General features: G+C 49.4%; 1 protein-coding gene across 2 annotated transcripts; it reads right to left on the bottom strand.

Moving 5' to 3' along the window:
- Positions 1 to 238: 238 nt before the first annotated feature.
- Positions 239 to 19244, bottom strand: FBXO31 (F-box protein 31). Of its 2 annotated transcripts, XM_079315997.1 has the most exons (10): positions 18819 to 19244; positions 12632 to 12703; positions 10800 to 10886; positions 7295 to 7371; positions 5792 to 5959; positions 5078 to 5152; positions 3622 to 3731; positions 2832 to 2985; positions 1933 to 2276; positions 446 to 705 (listed from the first exon to the last, which is right to left on the bottom strand). In XM_079315997.1, exons 1-10 carry the CDS (start codon positions 19195 to 19197, stop codon positions 483 to 485), a joined length of 1689 nt encoding a protein of 562 aa, XP_079172123.1. In that variant the 5' UTR covers positions 19198 to 19244; the 3' UTR covers positions 446 to 482. The 2 variants fall into 2 exon arrangements, with proteins under 2 accessions (XP_079172124.1, XP_079172123.1); XM_079315998.1 differs by lacking the exon at positions 10800 to 10886 and having other exon boundaries at positions 239 to 705; positions 18819 to 19212.
- Positions 19245 to 21105: the final 1861 nt, after the last annotated feature.

Genomic DNA, 21105 nt, shown 5'->3' with positions numbered 1-21105 from the left:
CAGGACAATGCTGCACACACTCATTTGCAGTGGGGATCCTGCCCTTGCTGAGGGAATTCTCCAGAGGAAACCACACACTCCAGGTAACAAGCCAAGGATGCAGGTATCACACCAGCCTCTCCTGGCAATGCTGCACCCACAGAAAGGCTTCTGGAGAGGAGGATGTGCTTTGTCACTGCCTGTTCTTCTGTCCAGCACTGACCAGAAGTTGGTTTTGTCCCAATACATTCTTTTCTTGGCACTAAGGAAGGTCTGTCCCCTCCTCTGTAGGATCAGCTCTCCAAAGCACAGCCTGGGAAACAAGGACTGCTGGGAAGCAGCGTGGAGTGGCACAGAGGAAAGGGCAGCAGTCAGGGATGTCAGGGGTGGGATGTGTGTACATTTGGGGTAAAGAAAGGCTTTATTCAAAGTGCATGCTTCTATCAGAGGTACCCCAGCCCCAGCCTTGACCACCCCCAGCCCTGTCCATCACCAACCACTCCTCAAGTAGCCAGGGACTGAATGTTCTTGAGCATCTCATCAAAGGCCTCCCTGGAAGGTGCCTGGGCGTTCTGGAAGGGCACCTTGATGCGGCTGTAGAGGCTGAAGGATTTCAGCTCCAGCCAGATGAAACCAAAGCGATCGTCGTCGAACAGGACAAACACCCCCGGCGTCCTCTCGGGGCTGGTGAAGCCATGGCCAGCAATGAGCCCTGTCCCATAAAAACTGCCAGGGGATAAGGGGAAAGCAGGTGTGAGAACAGCAAGGATCACCCAGAATTTAGGTAAAGAATCAGCACAAAACTCTGATGAAGGTACTCTGCTGGGTAAAACAGCGAGTTTTATGTTCAGTTTTTCTATTTGCAGGTTCCTGCTTTGGGTTATCCTAATTAGCACCTGCACACCAAAGCTGGGTTTTTTCAGTAGTTCAGCCCCCTAACCCATCTGAGATTAACTTGTGCAACTCAAGGATGTGAGATTAACTTGTGCAACTCAAGGATCAGCACAGGCTCAATCCTCCCAGGAAAGCAAAGGCATGTTGAGAGCGTGAGCAGAGAGGTCAAACCTAAGGGAAGGGAGAGAAAAAATCGAAAAAGCAGAAAAATCTACCAGGACCTGAGGAGGAATAAAGGTCACTCAAAGCTCTGAGCAAGCAGCAGGTGGAGCAGGGTTTTATCCAAACACAACTGAGCTGTGACAGCAGGAGCCTTCTGGGATTAACCAGCTCTGGGCAGGTTTTTCCATGAGCACAGATGTTTGGCTGAAGGTCACCTGCCTAAGCCTCAGCTTTTGGGATCTTTTTCCACACTTGATTTAGTGTGCTGCTTCACCAACTCCAGCTCCCATTCAGCACAGCTCTCTGCATGCCTGCACCTCCTGCTTGGGGTGCTCAGCACCTGCCAGAGCTGCCCCAAGGCACCAGAGGCCAGGAAAAGGTGGGAGAGAGCACTGTGTTCCCACAGCCAAGGAACATGAATGACACACATGGGAATGGGAAGCAGCTTGAACAGTTCTAAATATATGAGCTGGGCAGCTCTGGGACATAAAACACACCAAAAAAAAGAGGGGGTGTGAGGAATTCAGGAGAGGTGCCAGCTTCTGAAGTAAATCTAGCAAGGAAGTGGGATGGCAGATGACAGTGTGGAGAAAGAGGGAACAAACCAAAGCATGGGAAATTGGGCAGCAGAGGCAGGAACCAGAGACTGTGGATTCCACATCCCTGGAAATGTGCAAGGCCAGGCTGGACAGGACTTGGAGCAACCTGATCTAGTGGAAGGTGTCCTTTCCCATAGCAGGGGTCCCTTCCAACCCAAACCATTCTGGGATTCTGTGAAATCTGAGCCCAAGGGGCTGGGAGATCCACAAGCAGGTAAAGGGCACACAAATACAGGACACACCTCAAAGACTCCCCCTTCCCTTCCAAAAAGGAATCAGGCCCAAAACCCCCAGTTACCAGATCCGGCAGGTGCGGGGATAATCCTCGTTCCTCGATATCACCCCCATGGGCAGCACGAAGGGCTGGGAAGCTGGGGCCTTCTCCTGGGTCATCCCCTCTGCCCCAGCTGCAGTCTCTTCCCCCTCAGCACCCTCTCCTGCCAGGGGACTGGCAGGCTGGGAGGCAGCTTGCTGGGAATGCTCCTCTTGCTGCTGCTCCTCCCGCCGGACCCGCTCCTGCGCCTCCAGCACGATGCGCGACAACTCGCTGAAGTCCCGCAGGGTCTCGATGTCAGGCAGCTGCAGAGGATGTGCCAGGTCTATCTCCACAGTCTGCTGCCCAGCTGGGATGTTGGGGTCTCCCTAGGGACAGAAGGAACAGCACAGCTGCAGACATCGGGTGCTACGGAGCCATCATTTGAAATTCACAATTCACCCTATGCTACAATCACCAAGCTGGCAACAAAAAAAACCCTGCTTGGACCTTGTTGTTCTCTGACATCTCTGCTTTCCCCTTGCCATAACCAGAACTTTAAATCAAAAGCTGTGCTTGCTAAGGTGAAAGAAAGTCAAAGCTGCAGCTGCATTTCACCAGAATCCCTCCCTGCAGGGTGGAAGGAGTTCCTCTGCCTGACTTCAGTGAAGACCTGCCAACATTTGGTACCTGCTGCTCTCACACACACAGGGGATCTCCAGCAACCTGCTCTCAGAAAGCAGCTGGAAGGGAGAGGAGAGGAAGGGGGAGCCAGGAGAACCTTTGCAGAGCAAGTTTTGCTCACTCTGCCTGTGCTGAGATTCACCCAGCACCACCAATCCCCACAGGCAACAGAGTTTGGTCAACACAGAGAAATCTCTCTGTGCATCCACAGCACTGAGAACACTTCCCCAATCACCTGAGAGCAAGGCAGGTGCACTCACAGTGATCTTGGTGCCCTTGGCTTTGCTGCCATGGAAGCTGAGCATGACAATCTCCAGCCCGTGGCTGCCGTAGGTGCCCTTGAAGAGGCCGGGCTGGATCAGGTCCTGGGGGCTGCTGGGGGGGAGGTAGATGCGCCGGTACGTCAGGCAGTTGCTGTGCAAGAGAAAAACGTCACAGAAGTCATGGGAAAAAACCCTCCCCAGCAGCAAAGGGTTGGTATTCTGCTCCTCCAGCAGCTTGGGGGTGTTGTGAAGACAGGCAGGATCTGTGTTTGCTGATTGGTTTTAGAGCTCTGCAAGCATTTCCTCCCTCCTCGCCATCCTCGTGAACATACCAGGAGATTCCCACAGCAAGGAACTTCCTCAGCCCTTGAGATTCCCTGAGAACCTGAGAGTGAAGCATATTTAAACATCTGCTACAGTGAGGTGGCTGCTAATAGAAGCTTGGAGAGATGGTTAAAATCCCCAGTTTCTCAGGGACTCTCTAATTCCTGCACTACAAAGCACACTGAGTAATATGGATAATAACCACACACTCCTTGGGATCACAGGCATTTGCTCTGTCTTCAAATTAAACTGAGTTAAATGACTCAAAAGCACCTTACTGTGCATAGTTATTGTGTAGAACTTGGAATCCAATTCCTATTGCTGTCACTCCACCTCAGCTGCCTGTGCAGCTGGGAAGCACTGCAGAGACCCAACATTCCCCTGGCTGTGAAAGCCCATGGAAAACCCCATGTCAGGGAAAAAAAATGCTCCAGTGTGCTTGTGAAATTACAGCAGCTCTTACTCATATTGGCTGGTGTAGATGAACTTCATCAGGATGAGCTCCTGCATGTGTTCATGGAAAATGTCTTCCAGAGTCCGACCCCACTCCTCCCTCAGCCACGTCCGGAATTCCTGCAGCACGAGGAGACAAGGGGAGCATGAGGCCATTCCAGGGATGTGCCCCAAGGTGACTCCACTGTGTCACTCTGTGCCAGCACATTTCACTGGCAGAGTCACAGACAGGGCACATCTCCTGCCAAAGACAGGGAAACGTGGCTGGATTTGGGAACAAGCATGTGCTGGCTTGGAAATATGCTTAACAAACAGTGATACTGGTAACTGCCAGTGATCACACAATAAACAGGCTCCCCTTCAAATAAATCCCAGGTAGAAGCATAAACCTCCTCAGAATAAAGGTATGAGCATGGCCTGCTACTGCAGAATAGCTCATCTGCTCTTTCTCTCACAGTAACTCATTTGTGTGCCCACAAGCTGACCCCTGTGCCCTGTCCTGACACGCTCAACATAAAAGAAAAAAGCTTTTGAAAAGCACTGAGGGTTTAGGAGGTTAAATCCTGCTGATTTAAGACTGATGCATCTAAATCCAAAGGGTGCTTTGAAAGCATCTCCTGAAGTACCCCAACTGCAGCTCTGACAAGTTAATACCCTGCCATGAGTTGGTGTGATAACAGCTTACAGTCAGATAGCAGCCTGTCAAGTGATATTCCAAACCTGCCTCCTTTATCTCCCCAAGTCAGATCCTCCAATTTCCATAATGCCACGCACACTTAACGTGGTGCTTTGAAAGTATTAAAGCATTTCTCATCTGCTCCAGCACCAGAAAACACTTAACTAAACCTTTCACCCAGCTGTTTCCCATTAGCAGACAGGCATTTTACAGCCTTCCTACAGAAGCAGCTGAAATATCAGCTTTGTCACGTGGAACCAGCTGGAAGCAAACAGCAGTACCTGACACAGGTATTCATCCTGACATTTATATCTGCATTTAAACACAGGTATTTCAGTCAGGAATCTGCCTTGCTGGGTAGAGCTGACAGACACAGGAGAAACAAGCAAATTAAGCTTTTAATCCCTCGAGCAAGACAAGCAGTGGGAAGGTGCCTCACTGACCAGCATGCATCCAAATGCAGCTGGTGCTCAGTGTGCTCAAAAGATCTTAATTACACAGACAGCAATGGCACTGAGATCAGTGCCTGGAGTGCTGCTGATGTCCAAGATGTGCTGCTGAGCCTCTCTGAGCAGGTCTGCTATCAAAACAGGAGGAAGGTGCTGGGGCTCAAAGAGCACAGAAATCTGCCTAAAACAGGGAATCAGCCAAAAGCTGCCAGCCTGGGGGTTCAAACAGCCCCAGTCACACAGAAATCAGGACACCTCCCTCAGCCCAAGAGCAGCTGAGAGCAGGTGCCAGGAAGGGGACACACACAGGGGCTCAGTGCAGAGCCCTGGCACAGACTCACCTCCTGCCTGCCCCCTGACATCCTGTGGTGATCTGTCTGGTTGCACTTTGTGGAGAACTCATCCTTCTTTACAATCTGGAATTACCAAAAGGGAGAATTGAACAGGTTACACACCTGTTTACAGGAGCTTTGAGTGAAGCAGCTAAGACTGCACACAGTCAATGCTTTATAAAACAAACATTACTGGATTTGCTACAACAGAGAAATCATTCACTGTGCAACAGCTACAGAAGAGAGAAATGAAAGTAATAAAACCTCAATGCACTCTAATGAAAGTAATAGTTTTAAGTTGCTTCCCTATTTTAGCTTCTTCCTTTAAAGAAAAACAAACAAACAATCAACCTGCCAGAAAGCTCTTCAAAGCATCCAATGGATGCTGCATCACCTTCTCAAGGTCTCACTGAGGGGAGAGCTGCAGAACAGGTCTGTGTCTGCCTGGGCACACTCAGCATCTGCCCAAGGCCAGTTTACACATCCCTTCCCCAGCCTGTGCACATCCTGGTGCTCCCAGCCCAACAGCCTGGCTGTGCCATTGCCAGGGGACAAATTCAGAGGAGAAACAGCCCACATGACTTGTCAGACACATAATGAGTGTAAAGCTGGTGCCCACACACACACAGGCTGGTGAAAGCCATAGCTCTGAAATAGAATTCTGCCATCTTTCTGATGAATCCATTTCCAGAGCCAAAGTGCACAGACAGGCAGAGAGCTCACCTGGATGTGGCCATTGTGAGGTCCCTTGTGGCCATACATGCACTCCACCGTGGCAGATTTTCTCTCCATAAGGTGGATCCTGAAGAGGGGCTTGAACCTCATGGGATCATCCACATGAGGGTCATGAGGGGGCAGGTACATCCAGCCAATGATGAACAAACCATCCACCTGCAGAGAGACAGGGCACAAAGCCCACAGGATCAGCTTTGCATGATTCCTTAGGAGACTGCAGCAAACTCTGAGGCCTCTCCTGGCCCAGGGAGGAGCTGCAGAACAGTTTGCTGCATTCCCAAACAGCTTTCCAGCCATTAACCCAGACCATATGCACTCCCAGGGTGAAGAGGGTTTCTTTACAAGGCTCTCTGCACCACTGGAAAAAAGCTCAGGCCTTTATTGCTGCAAATGACTTGCCTGGAGTGCAGGATCCAGAGGGAAAGACCACACAGCAAGTCAGACTCTAATTGGTTTGAGAGCTCCTGCTGGCAGATATTCCAGCAGATGAATTCTGCCTCCCTTGACTATCCCTGCTTTTTGGATGAGGAATTATTTGGCTTTGTTACTCAGAGAACACAGGAAGCAACACTCCACTGAGAGGCACAAGTGCCAGCCCCTTTCCTGCACACCTAACAGAGCCTTTCCCCCAGGGCCTGCAATTCCAGAGGCAGGATATTCTCCAAGCACAAGAGAGCAAGGCAGGGCAGTGCCACAGAGTATTTTATTTATAAGGTCACAGTGAAAGTATTGATGCAGTTGGATGCCCTCTGACACCAGCTCATGCAACAGAATCTTGCAAAATCCAAAGAACTCGTGATTTGTTCTGTTTCAACCTGGTGGCTGTTGAACCTTGGTGCAGAGAACAAGGGCTCCAGGAAACTCCTGGCTCAGCCCCCACCAGTTCAGAACCAAATGTTTTTCATTAACTGCTCCCCCAGCAGCACCAGAGCTGCCAGGCTCCACAGATCTTGCACCAGTGTCACTCTGCATCTGATGCACGAGTCTCAGGGAGGGTGTAAAGGTTTGCCAATCACACAGCTCTGCAAAAGGTTCAGCTGCAGGCAAAGAAAATGAAGTAAATCAACAGATTCCTGTGCCAGCCACTGGAGTATCAGTGTCAAACTCTAAATCAAGCCTTTCCCTTAAACACTGATCATGTTTTCTACCTGCTCCTGGGGCTGTTTGGCGTGGAGCTGAAATATTAAAACTGCTGGAGAAAGGTGATGCTAAGAATCCCAGACCCACTGAGGCTGGAAAAGAGCTCTGAGACCATGGAGCCCAAGCTGTGAGCAATCCCCACCCACAGCAACAAGTGCCACATCCCCCCAGGGATGGCATCCCAGCAGAGCTTCAAACTCCTCCTGACATCCAAACCACCCGAGGAGCCTCGGGTCCAAATCACTCACTTGAGGGCTGACTGTTCAGACTTTTTAAGGGTCTGGGAATGTCAGCCAGGTGTGGGAAGTGCAGAAATGCAGCTCTCAGTGGCCAGGCTGAGCCCTCACTCACCACCACGTTGAGCAGTCCCCCGTAGGGCCCGATGTCCGGCTGCCACAGCCCCAGGATGTGCCGGTACCGGTGCAGCACTGCAACAGGGAGACACCCAGTGAGCACACCCAGCCAAAAATGGCACTGGGCCAATGAAAACCTTGCTGCCAGGCACCCCCACAGCTGGTTTTACACAGGGAAAAGTGATTGTGTCCAAGCTCCCCAAGGTTGTCATGTATTTTATATTCTTTATCCCTGTGGAAGGGTAGAACCACCTACCTCAGAAGGAATCCCTAAAATAAAGCAACTTTTGCAACACAGTCCCATTAATGCAAATTACACAATGTAACCAGAGCTAAAAAACAAAAAAAAAGCATGTGCTGCCTCCAGTTACCAAAAATGCACTCGATGCTTCACACTGCAAAGCAACAGAAAATAGGGAAGGGCAGGAAGGTAGGAACAGGGAAATCTGAGTATTTTAAAAGCATTTCACTGCCTTGTGTAAACAAACTCAGCTCCAGAGTTAAGCATCCTCAAAAACAGCCACTGGGAGCAAGGGCAAAGCACATGGATCACTCCAGCCTGGGAATCTGGTGGTGTGGCCACATCAGTCACAGCCTTAAAAACTCTACAGAAGCAGCTACACCTCAGCAGTGCCCAAAAGCTGCCTCCAAAACCCACTCAAAATCTACTCTAGCAGCTGAGCCTTCCCTGTTTCTCATCTCAGAGCCAGCTGTCTCTCCAATCCCACCTAAACAGAGGAGTATTTTCAGCAAGCAGGAAAAACAGGTTTTACAGAATGATCTTAAACCTCCTGTTGTGAGGAAAGCTTAGAGGTGGGACCTGCCTCCAGTCCTGACACAGCCATTCCTGTCCATTTAACTTCATTTTGTCCATCTGGTTTCCTCACACAACCAGTAACCCTCACAAGATGCATTGCACTCTCTGGTATTTTGGGCAGGAGCAGCAGCCTGCACATTATTTCCATGAAGATGGCAAGAATGTATTTCACTTGCTTTAAAGTGATGCCCATGGCCAGCTCAGAAGGCCAAATAAACTCATTTTAACCTCCAGGACTGGCTTGAATAATAGAGTTGGGTTTGCATCAATTTAAAAGAGGAATTTTGTTGGGTGCAGCTGTTCCAGCAACTTTGTTTCATTAATTACTTCAGACAGCAAGAACTACAGGAGGGGTTTTATCCCACCAGAGCAAGAACTTGCACAGAGGTTTGGGATAGCAGGGAGGGATGTCCAGCTGGCCTGGAGGAGCCTTTCCCTGGGCAGTAAACAATTCCAGACTTTGGCCTGGTTTCACCCAATGCAGCACAAACAACACTAAGGCAAGCAGGCAAACCCCATTCCATCTCAGTAATTAGACATTAATTAATGGGATGAGCTGCTCAACCCACCACATTGTTCCTTCTACCCTGTCTGCCACAGAGCTGATAAAATCCAGCTCTTTTTAATGTATTATTATTTTTTAGGACAGGAAACTAAGCTATCCAAGGGGGATGAGGATGTCCCTCCTAGCCCAGCTCCTGTTAGGAGCAATTTCATGAAATAGAGCTGAGTTCTGGACATGGGAGGCAAAAAAAACCAAAAAAAACCAAAAAAACCCCATCCATTTACTTCCACAACTTACTGGGGAAAATGCTGGTGCTTGGCCAAAGGCCCAAACAAGTCTCAAAACACAGCTCAATTTTCAAGCCTGGGCTGTCTCAGAGCTCCAGCAAAACAGCAGCTAATATTAATTGCAGGGAAAACCTGATGAATTCCAGCTCTGGCTCTTCCTGGTAGGAGACAGGATGGATCTGGCAGTTGTTTCCCTTCCTGCTCCTTGAAAGAAAACAGCACTTGGGTCTTTCTCCAAGGTTTTCCACTGCCTGTGCTCAGTCCTGGAGGAGCCTGTTGCTTATCCAAATTTCTGACCCCACATCCTGCCAAATGGAGCAGAATCACATCCACTGGATGCTCCAGGACATCCAGCCTGGATATTCCCCACATTCCATAAGCAGCTCTGCACACCCTTCAGGTGGGAAGGGGGCTTGAACCCAGCTGGGAATGGGTTTGGAAAAACAGGGAATGCCAAATTCCCAGTGGCACAAGGCTGCCTGGGGAATGTCCTCACCAGGAAAAACCCAACCCACTGCAATTCTCCTGCATTCCTGGAATGCAGGAAGGTCTCTAGAAGCAAAATGAGCTGGAACAATGCAAGCAGTGCCCAGGCTGGTGATGCCTGACTGCTCTGGGAAGAGCTTAGAGTAATCCAGGTGAGCTTAAACCCCTGGGGAAAGTGATCTGAGCTCTAACACTGCATGAACATGAGAAATCCAGACAACACCAGAGAGGAAAAAGGGGAAATGGGCCATTGCATCTTAAACCACATGGGCTCAGAACCACCAGAATCATTTTGGTTGGAAAAGACCTCCAAGATCATCAAAGCAAATCATCCAAGCTTTTCCCCCCAGGAAAACAACACAGCCCAAGGGGAAAGGGCCACATCAGAAGTTTGGGGCTTCAGCTAAAGAAATAACTGAGGGAACACTAAATGTCATTTAGGTTTGGAGCAAACACCCAATCTCCAAAGGAATCCACCTTACAGCTTGGATTTGCTTCTCCTCCCCATCCAGCCCCAGAACACAGCTGGTGCTGACAGGCACCCCAGGCTGCCAAACCCCAAATTTTGTCCCAATTCCTGCTCTAGCCCTGCTGCTGCTCTGCCCTGACTCACATTAAAGTCCCCACCTCCCCTGCATGGCCCCTGCTCAGCTGCTTCTCTCAGCACAGGGAATTCTGCAGCATCCACTCACTGATTAATGTGTGTGAAAAACTCCACTCCCAAGCAGCAGTGAGTTAGTAACTGGAGTCTGCCAAACCCTGCAGACCCAAAGGAGCATCAGAGACAGCTCAACACCCCCTCCAAATAAACACAAAATAGTCCTGGCCTCCTTAATTGATGTAAACTAATCAGTCCTTCCCCCTCAACTCCTGCTAAACACTGAACTCCAAGGGTTTAACTGTTCCTCCCTCAACACGACATGAGGAAGGGAAAAAAAAGGTTATCCAAAGTGAGGAAGGCAAATCACAACCTCCAAAAGATTAGCAGAACGTTTCCTAGAGACAGAGATGGTTCTTGAAAGGGTTCAGTGTGCAGGGAGGGAATTACTATGGGAACACTCAGCATTTTTCACTGCAAAGGGCTGTGGATTTACTGTGGCTCACTTGAATCACAACAAAGCTCTTTGCCAGTCCAGAGCTGCTTTTAGGAGGCCTCACCAGGATATTTGAATTCTTCCATTGAAGAAAAGAACAATTCCCTCCTGTTGTGTGCAAAGAAACCCTCAAAATAAAACCAGCACACCTCAGTGCCCTGCTCACGCTGCCACCCCCAGTCCCAGCCAGCACTGGTGGCACCAGTGCTGTCCCCAGGTCCCCCCCCAGTGCTTTGCTGCAAGGCAGGCACACTGCATGCAGCAGCCTGGAGCAGTGCTGGGTGCAGGAAGCAGCAGCAGCAGCAGGTACGTACGGCAGGTGTAAACATCTCTGTACTCCATGTGCTCGTAGTCGGGCAGGATTTTCATAAACCGCCCCGACTTCACCCGGGGGTTTATACCTGAACAGACAGAGCAGGGTGAGTGCTGGCCCCCTCTGGGGCTCCTCCTCTGCCCCCACATCACCCCTGAGGGACAGGAGGTGCTTCAAACCCTGCTTTTCTCTGAAGCAGCCCAAGAGAGATTGCTGGAGGTGGTTTTCTCTTTTTCCAAGGATTGTTTATTGTTTCGTATCTCAGGGACTTTTTGCTTGGCCAGCAGGGTCTGCTCAGCCTGGCACCCATGGTGGGATCTGCCTGGTGAGGGCAGGGCTTATCTTAGATAGTTTGTATTACATGTTACATGTTTACAAAATTTTCCCAATACAGTACAATTTTATTAAAACCCATCAAAAGTGCCAACGTGTCACCCAGCATGGATGACATGGAGAAGAAGGAGGAAAAGGTGTCCAACCCCCAAATTCTCCATCTTGGCCACGTGTCCCTTATCATAAACATTCAAAAAAACCTATTTATCTACGTTCTAACAATCTAATTTACACTTCACTAATTTTGGCAGCTTGTTTCCATTCTCCTTGTTCTGACAACTTCCCCCAGGGGTTAGAATTCAGCACCTGTGACACCAGGGTCTCACTCAGAGGTCTTTGAGACCCTTGCCAGGGGGGTTTTGAGACCCCCAAGGATGTCAGGGATATGCCCTGGGTGGATAAAACCACAAAAGTGCAGGAAAGGCCATCACAGGAATGCTCCTCACACATCAAGTGTGACCCTTTGCTATGGGCTTGAAAACTACTCATGGAAACTTATGTGCCAGACAGATTTATTGCAGATTAAATAAATAAAATTATTACACTCTGGAAGCCTGGAAACAGTGGGAATGTTTAGGAAAATATCCCACAGGTTTGTTCTCTCTTCAGCCTCCCTGCCCACAGCCATGGCTGCAGAGTCACCACTGCCCTGAGCCAGCAAGGTCATTTTTACCCACAACTTGTGTATAAAAAGCACTAAATATCACTTTAGCATCTCTGAACCATGGAAGTTATGTAGTGAAAAGGATTAAAATGGCAATGAGAGCTGGTATGTGCTGTGTGGCTGTCACCACACAGAGATATGGGACTAAATGGGAATTAAGGAAGGCTTGGAGGGTTAATGGGATTTCTTTGGGGACATCTGTGTGCTGGCTCAGCACCACTCAGCCCTCCCAGCCTGGAAAATGAGGCAGTTCCATCCCTAGTGTAGTGTGTAATATGGAAAAAGATATATTAGGTGATGAAATAGTTTTCCTGTGGATGCTCAGCAAGTCTATTAAAGATGGGATTAAACCCCTTCTTCCTGTTTTTCTTCCCAGCTTTAAGATCAATACTTGAAGTCATGGCTGTTTCAAGGTTCTAAAGGGTCCCACACCCACAGAAATTCCCAAAGCTCACTGACATCTCCTGCCAGGCTCCCTTCCAGGAATGCTCATCCCTTTCACACTCTCTGCAGCCACTTCCTCTCACTGAGATCCAGGCTTAGAAAAGAACACCTGTTAATTTCTTAGTAAGATCTGAAAATGGCAAAACAGGATGAAAAACTGTCAATACACTTCATTAAAAAATTCAATTCCAGGCTCTTTTCCCACCAAAGGACTGGGAGGCACAGAAATCCTGACTCTTGCTTCTAAATAAAACTCCAAACATGTCAACTTCCCATGAAACCCCTGCTAGTCAGTCTGAACAACTTCTGCCACCAAAGTTCAATAAATATTCAACATTTCCATGCTGTCCAAATTGGTATCAAGCAAGATTTGGATTGGCTTGGTCACTCACGTTTGGCATAAACATCTCTGCAGGACACTCCTGTGATCTCCAGCTTCCTCAGGTTTTCACACACTCCATATTCTGCAACAAAACAGGAATAAAAGGGTCAACTTTGGCACAAAAAGGTTGGGAGCCTTGACATCAACCACTGAGATCTGATTTGTGCTTTCTTGAAGCTGCCAGAGTAGAAGAAGAATCTGATTTTTGCTTTAAAAACTGGATGCGATTTCATTGTGGATTCCAAGATATTTCACAAACAAACACACACGAGGCACAAACACAGCCAGCAAATTCCCAGCTGCTCAGGGGGAGTGTGAAATGTGGGAGACATCCCCATTCCAGCTGGGATTGTGTGCACATCACTGCTGTGCACAGCAATTAGCCACTCTCACTGAGGTACCCAAGGGAAAACTGCTCATTAGGATCCTAAAGGGAAGGTCACAGACTCAAAAAAGAATGAAACAGAGACATAAAACAGGTCCCAGCATGTACAAATATGGTTACACTTAAAGCAGATCAGATTGAGACAGGGCTGTTGTACAGTCAGATGCCTTTGATTGCTTCCAGAAACCCCTGAAAACAAAGGGAGTCAGATCTTGGAGCAGCTTTGAAGCAGAAAATGAGATTCTCTCCTTTTATTTTCAGCATTGGACTTCTAAGAAAAAAAAAAAAAAAAAAAAAAAGGCAAGTACTAATGTCTTGATGCAAGAAATCCTCAGAAGAGCAGAGGGAGGAAATGAGAGGAGGGAGATCCCAAAAAATCAGCAGTGACCCTGACAGATCTCAGTACAGAACTGTGCACTCCCTGACATCAAAGGCATCAGCAGCACACATCAAACAGCAGCTTTCCCCAGCAGCACAAACACCTGCCAGATATTTGACACAAAACTATCTCTGCAGACCCTCATCAAGCCATTAAATATGAAATTTATCCTCAGCTGAGCATCCTTGAATTAACAACCGTGGCTGTGAAGCACCACCCAATGCTGGAAACCTGCTGCAGGAGAGAATTCAGGATTCAGATAGGAGAAAAGCAGAAGTTTCCCTGAATTAATTCAACCTCCTACTGTCTATAAATAGAAGCAAAAGATGAGAGAGCACATTTGGCAGGGAAAACACATCCTGCACCCTCTGGGTGGGCAGCAAGGGTGAGGGGGCACAGGGCACTACAAACACACTGCCCTTCATCCAAAAATGCCCAAAAAGGGCAGTGGCAAAACTGCTGCAGGGAAAATCAGAAGCTCTGAGGGTTCTGAGCCCCAGGGTGGGCTGAGGGAGCACAGTGAGCTCAGCCCAGCACAAACAAACCATTCAGTGCTGGGGCTGTGCCAGCTGAGTCCTGCAGATCCACAGCAGCACAGCCCAGGGTCTGGGGATGCAGAGCCCCCTGCCAGGCTCCACGTCACAGTAAACACATCCAAAGGATGCAGGAATGCTCCCAGATATTTGGGAAGGCCTTGGAAAAGGGCAGCAACTCTTGTGCATGTCAACAAAAGAAGCAAAACTCACCTGGCCCCAGGTGAGATGAGCCCTGTGCACTGCAGGCAGGGAGGGATTGATGCTGCATGGGAAAGGGAGGAGGAGCCTTCCCAAATGGAATTTCTAACAGCACCAAGGCTGACATTCCCCCATCCCAGGGGAGCTGCTGGTTTTTCCCAAATCTTCCTCCCTAATCCATTCATCACTCAAGTGAGTGCCATGGGAGATCCAGCTGCAGCAGGTACCTCCAAATCAGGGTGGGAAGGGATTTGATGTCAAAGCTTCCCCTGATTACCTGCAGTGAAATTTTATGAAAGCCAAACTATTATTGAACGGGTTGTAATTCCAATTCAAATAATAAATTCCTTGAAATGATACAAACATTTAGGATTTCTGTATTGCTACATGTTATTTGTCATTAGATACCCAAGAGAGTATTATCAAGAAAAAAATATAATCTCATCCTAATGTGTTTTAACACTCATTTTAAAAACTAATTTTTATCCTGTCTTGGCCAGCAAACAGCTACAGAGAGTGAAAATGCCACAGTGATGGCTGAGCTCCATTAGTGCATTACTGCAGCTCTTCTGACCCAGCTGCTCACACCAGAGTGGCCATTTTATGGGGAAAAAAAAAAAAAATCAATCTTTTGGCTCAAAGTGCCTAAAAACCCCTTCCAAATATCATAAGCAAGAAAGGCCATCTCTTTTTAAACCAGAAGGCAAGAGGGACATAAATTAACAGCAATTAGAGCTTCAAGATAATGAGAGAAAAATAAAACTGGTAAGGTTTTTTTTTTTTTACAGAGAACAGAAACCCCTTTCCAAGAAAGATCTGAAGGGCTCAAGCTTCCTGGAAAATTCCACTTCAGTGCAATTAAATCTATTTTAAGGAAATGTATCTCATTGCAATAGCTCACTGAGTATTTTTATTTTAAGGAGTTAACAGACACCAAAATTCACACCCTTGGAAAATGGCTACTTAATCCAGCTTCCAAAGCAAGGATGGAAATTGGTTTTGAAGTTCCCACTGAGCAGCTGGAAAGGAAAGGCTGCTGATTTCCCCAATCACAGGGACACACTGCAGTTCCCATGGTCACATGCAGGGGAGTTTAAAGGACTTGGGGAAGCAATCTCCACGTGGTGTGAGCTGCATTAATAGTTCTGCAGGTGGAATTTATCCCCTGCCCAGGCTCATATTCCCTGCTGTGTCCCCTTCACCCTGCATGGACTGTTCTTGTTTGTGTCCTTGTTGTGTCTTGCTTGATTAAAAACAAGGCTCTTCCATCAAAGCCCAAATTCCTGTTTTTCTGTTGCTTTTCCCAGCATGGGAGCTGCTGGAAGCTGTGTGTGCACATCCACAATTTTGAGGAAATGAGGATGTCTGGCAGAACTTGATCCCCTTCACCATTGCTGAACTTCCACTGTGTCCTGGTTAATCAAATCTTCCAATTATCCCTGGATAATTTACAAGGCTGGACACAGAACAGAAGGGATAAAAACTCACTGGATTATTCCAGATACCACAAAAATGGGAGATTCTCAGCTTAGCAGCTCTGAAATACCAGGTGGAGAAATTTGGAATTGGCTTCTTGTTCCCAAAGGCTGAGCAATCAGATTAAAACACACCCAAAGACTTCTTGGGGTTACCATGGAGGAAAAGGAGATTTGACCTGCAACAAAAGCAAACTTTTGTGGAAACCCTAAAGCAGAAGATGGGCAGCTTCAGATGTGCAGCTTGCAGACAGGTCTGAGACTCTCTGAAGGGTGGCCAAGAGTGCTGAGCACCTGCTTGAGCAGTGAGGAACAGCCAAGCACTGCCCAGGTGGAGTTCAAAAGCCAGAAAAGGTCATCAGAGATGAAGAAAAGCCAAAAACTATCAGACACCACAATGTTTTCACCTCACACAAAGGGAGGATGGAGCCACAGCACTGCAAGAAATGGTTCCTGTTGTGGCAGGAACATTTGTGCATCAAACTCCTGCATGGGTTCCTTGGAGTGTTTTAAAGGCTGGACCCCACCCAAAAGTCTCCTCACTGAGTGTACAAACCACATTTCTCACCTTTCTTTCCCCTCCTCTTTCCACACAACCTGAAGGTCACAAACTTCAGCACCTTGGTTGACATTTTCCAGCAGGCCAAAAGCTGCTGGAGGTTGTTTTCACAAACAAAAGCCTTTTTTTTTCCAAGCTCTAGAACTGGTTATTCTGCATTATTGGTCTGTTCCCAGGTGTTCTGCAGCACTTGCCATGTTCTGGTTAAAGATGAAAGAAATTAAAGATAAAAAATGGACTGTAAGATGTTAATCAAGGTAGGTCAGGCCACCAGCCAGGGTGACACGAGATTTAGTTCTGTTCCTGCTGCAGAGATCAGCAAACTCCTATTTATAGGAAACATGGAAGTGACTGCAACCCTCTCCTTGCCAAGGAAGCAATCCAGAGACATTGTTTACCCCAAACAGTTGCAATGATAAAAGGACAGCAGCTCTGACAGCCCTGACAGTGTTGCACAATTCCCCCACTCCATCCCAGTGCTCTCCCAGTCCCCCACCAGCAGCAAAGCCACTCCAATTCCAGGCAGACAAGTCCTCTGGACACTTGGAATAATCTCAGCATGTTTTCAGCCTGATCTCCAGCTGGGCTGGCCCAGAGCAGGGCAGAACAAGACATCAACACTGGGCTGTCCAACTTGGGGCACAGCCAGGCTGCTCCTCACACCCAGCACTGCTCCTGTCCAGGGAGGAGGGAAAATGGCCAAAAAAGCACTGCAGCAACAGCTCCTCCAAAAAAAGCTTCTCTCTGATTATTCCAGGATTCTCTCCTGCCTCTGCACTGCTGTGCACTCCTAAAAACAGGAGTGGTTTTGCACATGCAGCTGGCACCAAGCTGAGGTTTCCCAGTTAGCTGTGGAACATCGTGCTGGGTTTGGATGATCCTTGTGATCCCTTCCAGCTCAGGATATTGTGTGATTCCAGGATCAGCAGCAGGCAGACTCAGGCACAAACACACACTTCAACACTGACCTCAGATGGAAACTGGTTTGGTTTTGGAAAAGATTACAAAAAGTGAAAGACATTCTGTACTTGACTATCACACAGTCACCAGTGTATGGCTGTGCAGAAACACAGAATATTTTAAGTTTTAAATGTGTATTTATTCACCAACACTTGATGCTTACCTATAAAATAATGCCCAATTTAACATTCATATGTTCAAAGTCACAGTCCTACCTCAGCAGAACAATGCAAAGCAACACAAACAGCCTGAGCAGCTCCAGCTGAGGAACTGCTTGGAAAACCAGAGCTGCTTAAAAGATTCAGGATCAGTTTCACCTTGATTTTTGGCCAGGAACTGCCCCATATCTTGGGCACCTGCCTTTGGTACAGGATCCTCCTCAGCCACCAAAGCACTCTGACACTGCTTGGAATGGACATGTTGGGAAACTGGAGAAATTACATACAAAAAGAATCAAAATTTGGTTTATACACCTCTCAGCTGGTAATTAGCTAAGGGCCATAGACAAAAGCATCCCTTCCTGTCTAGGTTAGTTTTAGTCATATAAATTTCCTTCATTTCCTTAAATCTCAGCTGAGCTTTTAAATATTGGTTTTATCCATTGGAAAGAAAACCCAAGGAGCAGACATGAATTTGATAAATAAATGTAAATCCCCAACAGGCCTAATTCAGTGGGTCTTTTTACAAGCTAACCTAGCCTAGAGTTAAAAGTGACATAGATTTCTGTATCCACATTTGGCCAGGACCATAACCCATTAAAATAATTAATCAGTGAAGTTTGCAAACCATTAATCAAACACACAAATATCCATGAGGGCTCCATGTCACTAAAATATAAGGAAAGAATTAACACCATTTCATTAGCCTGCCTCCTAAAACCAATGTTAAATTATTGGGACAATGCTGAATTATAAAATAATGCTTTGGTTTACATTTTCCAGGTGCAGCCTTTGTGTTTGCTGTCCAAACTTGGATAAGTGCTGATAAGGCACGAATTCATTCCTGCAAGGTTTCAGGCATTCCACCAGATCCTACTGCAGGCAGCCAACATTCCCAACTCTTTCATCCCCGTGCCCTCACTGGTATTAAAACCAGAAAGCAAAGAGGAAAATACACATGACTTCATGTGCTGGCAGGAGCACCTGGCAGCGTTGTTTGAGAGGATGAGCACAGCAAGGCAGAGCCTGGGAGGGGGGACAGGACTGAAATAACAAACAGAGGACAGAGCTGGGAGGAAGAGGATGAGGAGGGAGAACTGCAGCTTTGCAGAGCAGAGCAAAAATCACCTGCACGGTTTTCCCGCTACCGCAGCAGAGCATCCCTGCACCAGCGGATTCCTGGAGAACGCGCACACCCGGCTGGAGCCTCTCCCTGCTCCGGACCCTGCGCTCTGTGTGCCCCGGGCTGGGGCTGAGCATTCCCTGCCCTCAGGGCTCCCGCAAGGAATGTTCCCATCCCATTCCTCCGGGGGACAACCCCAGCTCGACGCCCTTTGCCACAAGTGCCACCAGCAAGAGCCCGTGTCCCAAGGGACCCGAGACGTGCCCACCTCCCCCTGCACAGCAGGGCCACTGCCCGCACCCCAAATCTGATTTCCGTGCTGCCCCAGCCCTTCAGGACCCCCAGTCCCTCTCGCACTCGCCGTGTCCTCCCTCCTTGTCGCTGAAGCCATCTATCCCCGCTGCACCCCCGGGGCGGGCGGTACCTTCGCGGCAGCGCCGCCGCCAGATCGTGTCGGTGCGGAGGATGCGGCGGAACGTGGTGCAGACCCGGGCCAGGCTGGGCAGGTCGGTACCGGGCAGGGAGCCGAAGATCTGCACCAGGAGCTCTGGGGGCAGCTCTAACAATGACAGCGGGGCCCGCCCGGCAGGGCCGGACTCGACAGAAGGCGGCAAGGGCCGCCCACCCTCAATGCGTTCCGCGGCCTCATCGTCCTCCGTGACGCCGCCACCTCCCGCTTCTTCGGGGTCCGTATCGGTGTCGGGCTCGCTGTCGGCAGCACCGCGGCGCTGCTCCCTGGCCGCGCTGCGCCGGCGGCAGCCGCGGGCCGGCCCCACACCGCACAGCCGGGCGCACACCGCCATCGCCACCGCCGCTCTGACCGCGGCTCCGGGGCGCGCCACCGTGCCCGCCGTTGGCTCCGCCCACCTCAAAGCCCCGCCAATCAGCACCGCCCATCCCGCCATTGGGCCACGCCTACCGCGCGGCTCCTCCAATCAACGCCCTCTCATCAAGCCGCGCCACGCCCCCGCCGGTAGCGGACGCTTCGCGATCGCGGTTCCCTAACCGACAAAACCAGCGTGCGCGCCCCCTAGCGAGCGGGCGGACCGCGCGCATGGCGGGGCCTGTGCCCGGTAACGGGGCGCGCTGCGGGCCGGTGCAGGGCGCGTTCGCCGCATCCCGCTTCCCGTTTTAATTCCGTGAAAAAAAACAGAGAATCCCTTCCCTTGGGAAAGTCTGACTGCAGGAGAGAGGAGGAAAAAAAAAGAAAAGGAGGAAACCACCTTTTGCCCCGTGTGAGGATCGAACTCACGACCTTCAGATTATGAGACTGACGCGCTACCTACTGCGCTAACGAGGCTCCTCGAGAGCAGCCGCCCAGCGCAGGCCTCTTGTCCCTGACCCTCCGCCTTCCCGAGCCTTTCCTGGTGCTCCGCCATTCCCGGCTGCTGCATGAGAAACCTTTTTCCTTACAAAAATCCCCTGTCTTGATTGTTTCGTTGTTGTTTATTTTTTTTTTTCCACCCCATTCGTTCTTTTCCCTGCTTTTCTGCCAGCCGGACCTCACATTTTGTGCAAATGGCTCCTCTTTCTCATGGTGTTCTGTAAGAAACATCTTGGGTTTTGTCTTCTTTTTGTTTTTTATTTTTATTTTATTATTTTGGAAATGGCTCCTTTTTATTCCCTGTTGTTCTGCAAAAACAGCTGCAGAGTCCTTTGGGGTTCCTAAGCATCCTCATCCTGCTGGCCAGGAATAGACTGTGAGGGCTGTGCTGACAACAGGCTCACGAGGAAATCAAGTTGCTTCCACATAATTAACAAAAATTAGAGCCAGCCTCGTTTGCTGTGAAGAGACGCTGTTCAGCTGGGATTTCTGCAGTGGAATGAGCTGGCTGCTCTCAGAGTGCTCAGCACAAGAGGGTCCCCAGTGATGCTGGCTGAAGTGCTGCCCTGAATCCTAATGCAGGGGCCTCACCCAGCGAGGGTCCCACGGCTGCAGTCTCCATGACAATCGAGCAACAAATCCCCAAACTGGCAGGAGACAGGAAAACAGAGATTTAATTGATGCAGAAAGTCTGAGAGCATCGCCCACGAGAATCGCTGCAGGGAGGCTGCTCTGCAGAGCAAGGGGCTGCCAGAGCATGGAGGAGGGAAAGGCCTCTGGACATTGTAGAATCCCACAATGGTTTGGGCTGGAAGGGACTTTAAAATCGTCCCTTTCCACCCTCTGCCTCTTCCTCTATCCCAGGGTGCTCCAAGCCCTGTCCAGCCTGGCCTTGGACATTCCAGGGATCCAGGGGCAGCCACAGCTGCTCTGGGCACCTGTGCCAGCCCTGCCCACCCTCCCAGGGAACAATTTCTGCCCATCCAATATCCCATCCAATGCTGCCCTCTGGCAGTGAGAAGCCATCCCCAGTGTCCTGTCATTTCACACTTTGTCCCCAGTCCCTCTCCAGCTCTCTTGGAGCCCCCTTGGGCACTGGAAGGGGCTCTGAGATCTCCCTGGAGCTTTCTCTTCTCCAGAACACTCCCAGCTCTCCCAGCCTGGCTCCAGAGCAGAGGGGCTCCAGCTTTTGGAGCATTTCCCTGGCTCCTCTGGACTCTCTCCAGCAGCTCCAGATCCTTCTTACATTGAGGGCTCCAGTGGGATTTCACGAGAGCAAAGAGGGAAGAATCACCCCCCTCATCCCACTGCTCACCCTCCTTTGGAGTCTCACCAGACCAGACAAGATGCTTGAGTTGCCCATAGGCTTTGCCAAGAGTCTGATGGC

Source organism: Erithacus rubecula (assembly GCF_903797595.1).
Source record: "Erithacus rubecula genome assembly, chromosome: 12".
Taxonomy (NCBI): domain Eukaryota; kingdom Metazoa; phylum Chordata; class Aves; order Passeriformes; family Muscicapidae; genus Erithacus; species Erithacus rubecula.
The sequence above is the reverse complement of the archived record's forward strand: the minus strand, read 5'-3'. Positions and strand labels throughout refer to the sequence as shown.

Coding starts and splice junctions, on each gene's coding strand:
- FBXO31 (XM_079315997.1), bottom strand. CDS start 19,197: ATGGCGGTGTGCGCCCGGCTGTGCGGTGTGGGGCCGGCCCGCGGCTGC. Junction 10,887..12,631: donor CAGAGATGTTTATGCCAAAC/GTGAGTGACCAA, acceptor CTGTCTGTTCAG/GTATAAACCCCCGGGTGAAG. Junction 3,732..5,077: donor TGTCAGGGGGCAGGCAGGAG/GTGAGTCTGTGC, acceptor CTCGTGCTGCAG/GAATTCCGGACGTGGCTGAG.